General features: G+C 42.7%; 1 protein-coding gene across 1 annotated transcript; it reads right to left on the bottom strand.

Moving 5' to 3' along the window:
* Positions 1–2,504: 2,504 nt before the first annotated feature.
* Positions 2,505–3,055, bottom strand: LOC138905383 (uncharacterized). The gene is made up of 2 exons (XM_070193903.1): positions 2,962–3,055; positions 2,505–2,779 (listed from the first exon to the last, which is right to left on the bottom strand). The coding sequence occupies exons 1-2, from the start codon at positions 3,053–3,055 to the stop codon at positions 2,505–2,507; spliced, it is 369 nt and encodes a 122-aa protein (XP_070050004.1).
* Between the last annotated feature and the right edge of the window lie 593 nt (positions 3,056–3,648).

The raw sequence follows: 3,648 nt of genomic DNA, 5'->3' as shown, positions 1-3,648 counted from the left end.
TTCACTTGTCCGCTAGCTTGAGGGTAATAGGGGGTCGTGACTTTGTGAGCGATGCCATACTTGTTAAGCAAGGTATCAAAAGCTTTGTTGCAAAAATGCGACCCCCATTGCTTATAATGGCCCGCGGAGTACCAAGCCTTGTGAAGATGTTCTTTTTCAAAAATGCCACCACACTTCTAGCTTCGTTGTTGGGTAGAGCAACGGCCTCAACCTATTTTGACACATAATCCACAGCTACCAAAATGTAGGTGTTCCCACAAGAGCTTACAAACGGTCACATGAAATTAATACCCCATACATCAAAAATATCAATTTCCAAGATCGTGGTGAGGGGCATCTCATTTTTCTTTGATATCCCTCTAGCCCTTTGACATTCATCCCAACGCTTGACTAGACCACTTGCATCCTTGTAGAGAGTAGGCCAATAAAATCCACAACTTAACACTTTGGCCACTGTTCTTGCTCCCCCATGGTGACCACCCCACTTGCATCCTTGTAGAGAGTAGGCCAATAAAATCCACAACTTAACACTTTGGCCACTGTTCTTGCTCCCCCATGGTGACCACCGTAGGGTGAAGAATGGCAAGACCCATGAATTTCAACTTGTTTCTCCTCCGGCACACATCTTCTAATCACGCCATCGGTACAAATTCGGAAGAGGTATGGTTCATCCTAATAATAGTCTAGGCAATCCCGTTTGAGCTTCTTCCTTTGATTTGAAGAGAAATTATCCGGTACAATACCACTCACAAGATAATTTGCTAAATCAGCGAACCATGGTATCTCGGTCATTGAAATGGCTAGAAGTTGCTTGTCGGGGAAGGAGTCATTGATTTTAAGGCCGTCATGTGGCCTTCCCTCCTCCTCCAAGCGAGACAAGTGATCCGCCACTTGGTTTTCACTGCCTTTGCGATCTTGGATTTCTAAATCGAACTCTTGCAATAAAAGCACCCATCTCATTAACCGATCATTTAAATCTTTCTTGCTCATAAGGTACTGAAGTGCCACATGATCCGTGTGGACAATCACCTTTGTACCCATCAAGTACGGGCGGAACTTCTCCATAGCAAAAATAATAGCAAGGAGCCCTTTTTTGGTCACAATGTAATTGACTTGGGCATCATTCATGGTCTTGCTAGCATAGTAGACTGGATGATAGATCTTGTTGACACGTTGCCCCAAAAATGCTCCGAACGCCACATCACTAGCGTCACACATGAGCTCAAAAGGCAAGCTCTAATTCGGGGCGGTGATAATAGGAGTAGTTGTCAATTTGAACTTGAGCAATTCAAATTCCTCCATGTAATCCTCATTGAAATGGAATTTAACATCTTTCTCCAAAAGCTTACACAAGGGGTTCACCACTTTGGAAAAATCCTTGATGAAACGCCGGTAGAACCCCGCATGACCCAAGAAACTCCTCACTCCCTTCAAAGATGTTGGAGGTGAAAGTTTAGAAATCACCTCTATTTTCACCTTGTCGACCTCAACGCCATTATTTGAAATTTTGTGGCCAAGGATAATTCCTTCCTTAACCATGAAATGATATTTCTCCCAATTCAACACCAATTTCATCTCTTCACATCTTGCCAAGACCTTATCCAAAATTTTCAATCATTCATCAAAAGAATTCCCGACCACCGAAAAGTCATCCATGAAGACTTCAAGGGAATCCTCCACCATGTCTGTGAAGATAGCCATCATACACTTTTGAAAAGTCACCGGTGCATTGCATAACCCAAATGGCATCTGCGAGAATGCAAAAGTACCATAAGGACATGTGAAAGTAGTCTTCTCTTGATCCTCCGGAGCAATAAGAATTTGATTATAGCCGGAATACCCATCAAGGAAACAATAGAAAGCACGGTCGGCTAACCTATCAAGCATTTGATATAGGAAGGGAAGTGGGAAATGATCCTTCCTTGTGACTTTGTTGAGCTTGCGATAGTCCATACACACACTCCACCCAGTCATCGTTCTTGTAGGAATTAACGCATTCTGGTCATTGGTAACCACTTTCATGCCCCATTTCTTTGGGACCCATTGCACCGGAGAGGTCCACGAACTATCGGAAATAGGGTAAACAACCTCTGCATCTAACCACTTGATGATCTCCTTTTTGACCACCTCTTGCATTGCTTCATTTAGCCTCCTTTGATATTCAATGGAGGGTTTGGAATCTTCCTCCAAATTAATCTTGTTCATGCAAAATGTAGGGCTTATTCCCCAAATATCCTCCAATGTCCATCCAATAGCTTTCTTCCTCTTTTATAGCACCACCAATATGGAGTCTACTTGCACGTTAGTCAAACAAGAGGAAAGAATAACCGGTAAAGTAGAACAAGGGCCAAGGAATTCATACTTGAGATGCAGAGGAAATGGCTTTAACTCCAAAGTGGGAGGATCCTCGATTAAGGGCTTTGTTGGAGGAGTCTTCCGATTTTCAAGATCCAAGGACAATTTGCGGGGTTCATAAGTGTACGACCCCATTCCTTGCAATGAGTTCACACATTCCACATAGCCATCCGTCTTGTTATCATCAAGGTTAAGCAAACATCAACATTCATCGTGGCACTAGTATCATCAATAATCATATTGGTCACCAAGTCCACAAACGAACACACTTCATTGCTATTCGGTTGCCTCATAGATTTGCACACGTAGAAAACCACCTTTTCATCACCCACCCGGAAAGTCAGTTCACTGGCTTCCACATCAACAAGAGCCTTCCTCGTAGCAAGGGAAGGTCTACCCAGAATAATCGGCACCTCATAGTCCACTTAACAATCAAGAATAACAAAATCCGCCGGGAGAATGAATTTATCAACACGAACCAACACATCATCAATTATACCCAACGGTCTCTTTATGGTACATTCGCCATTTGTAATCTCATAGATGTGGGTCTTGGTTGCCCAATTCCCAAAGTCTTGAAAACTGAATAGGGCATCAAATTGATACTTTTCCCAAGATCACAAAGAGGTTTAGCAAAGTCGTCACTTCTAATGGTACAAGGGATTGTGAAAGCGTCAGGATCTTCTAATTTAGGAGCCATTGAATGTACAATTGCACTCACTTGATGAGTCATCTTTATAGTTTCACAATTCATCGATCTCTTCTTTGTCACCAAGTCCTTCATGAACTTTGCATAACCGGGTATTTGATCCAAAGCTTTAACCAATGGAACATTAGTAGATAAACTCTTCATCATGTCAATCAACTTTTTGAATTGATTTTTTCCATTTTGCTTGGCAAGCCTTTGAGGATATGGAGGAGGAGGACTTGGGATTGGTGCCTTAGCCTTTGGCACTACCAGTTCCGGTATGTCAACAATGTGCTACCTAGACAGGTTCACTTCTTCTTGAGTCTCCTCCACATTGTCATCAATATCAATTCTTACTTCATCATTTGCTTGCACCATATTGTTCGGGATCTCATCTTATTGTACCACTCCTTGTATTCACGGCCATGGCATATCCCGTGTTGTTCCCACCTTTTGGGTTCACCACCGTGTCACTTTGTAGTGCCCCTTTAGGATGAGTGTTTAAAGCGTGCGAGATTTGCCCCAATTGAACTTCCAAATTGCGAATTGAAGTAGTGTGAGAGGCTAGTTAGGCATCAAAGCTGGCATTCTTCTCCATCATTTGT

The sequence above is a fragment of the Nicotiana tomentosiformis genome, chromosome 2, assembly GCF_000390325.3.
Source record: "Nicotiana tomentosiformis chromosome 2, ASM39032v3, whole genome shotgun sequence".
NCBI lineage: Eukaryota > Viridiplantae > Streptophyta > Magnoliopsida > Solanales > Solanaceae > Nicotiana > Nicotiana tomentosiformis.
The sequence above is the reverse complement of the archived record's forward strand: the minus strand, read 5'-3'. Positions and strand labels throughout refer to the sequence as shown.

Coding starts and splice junctions, on each gene's coding strand:
- LOC138905383 (XM_070193903.1), bottom strand. CDS start 3,055: ATGGCTCCTAAATTAGAAGATCCTGACGCTTTCACAATCCCTTGTACC. Junction 2,780..2,961: donor TCTTTGTGATCTTGGGAAAA/GTATCAATTTGA, acceptor TTGATTGTTAAG/TGGACTATGAGGTGCCGATT.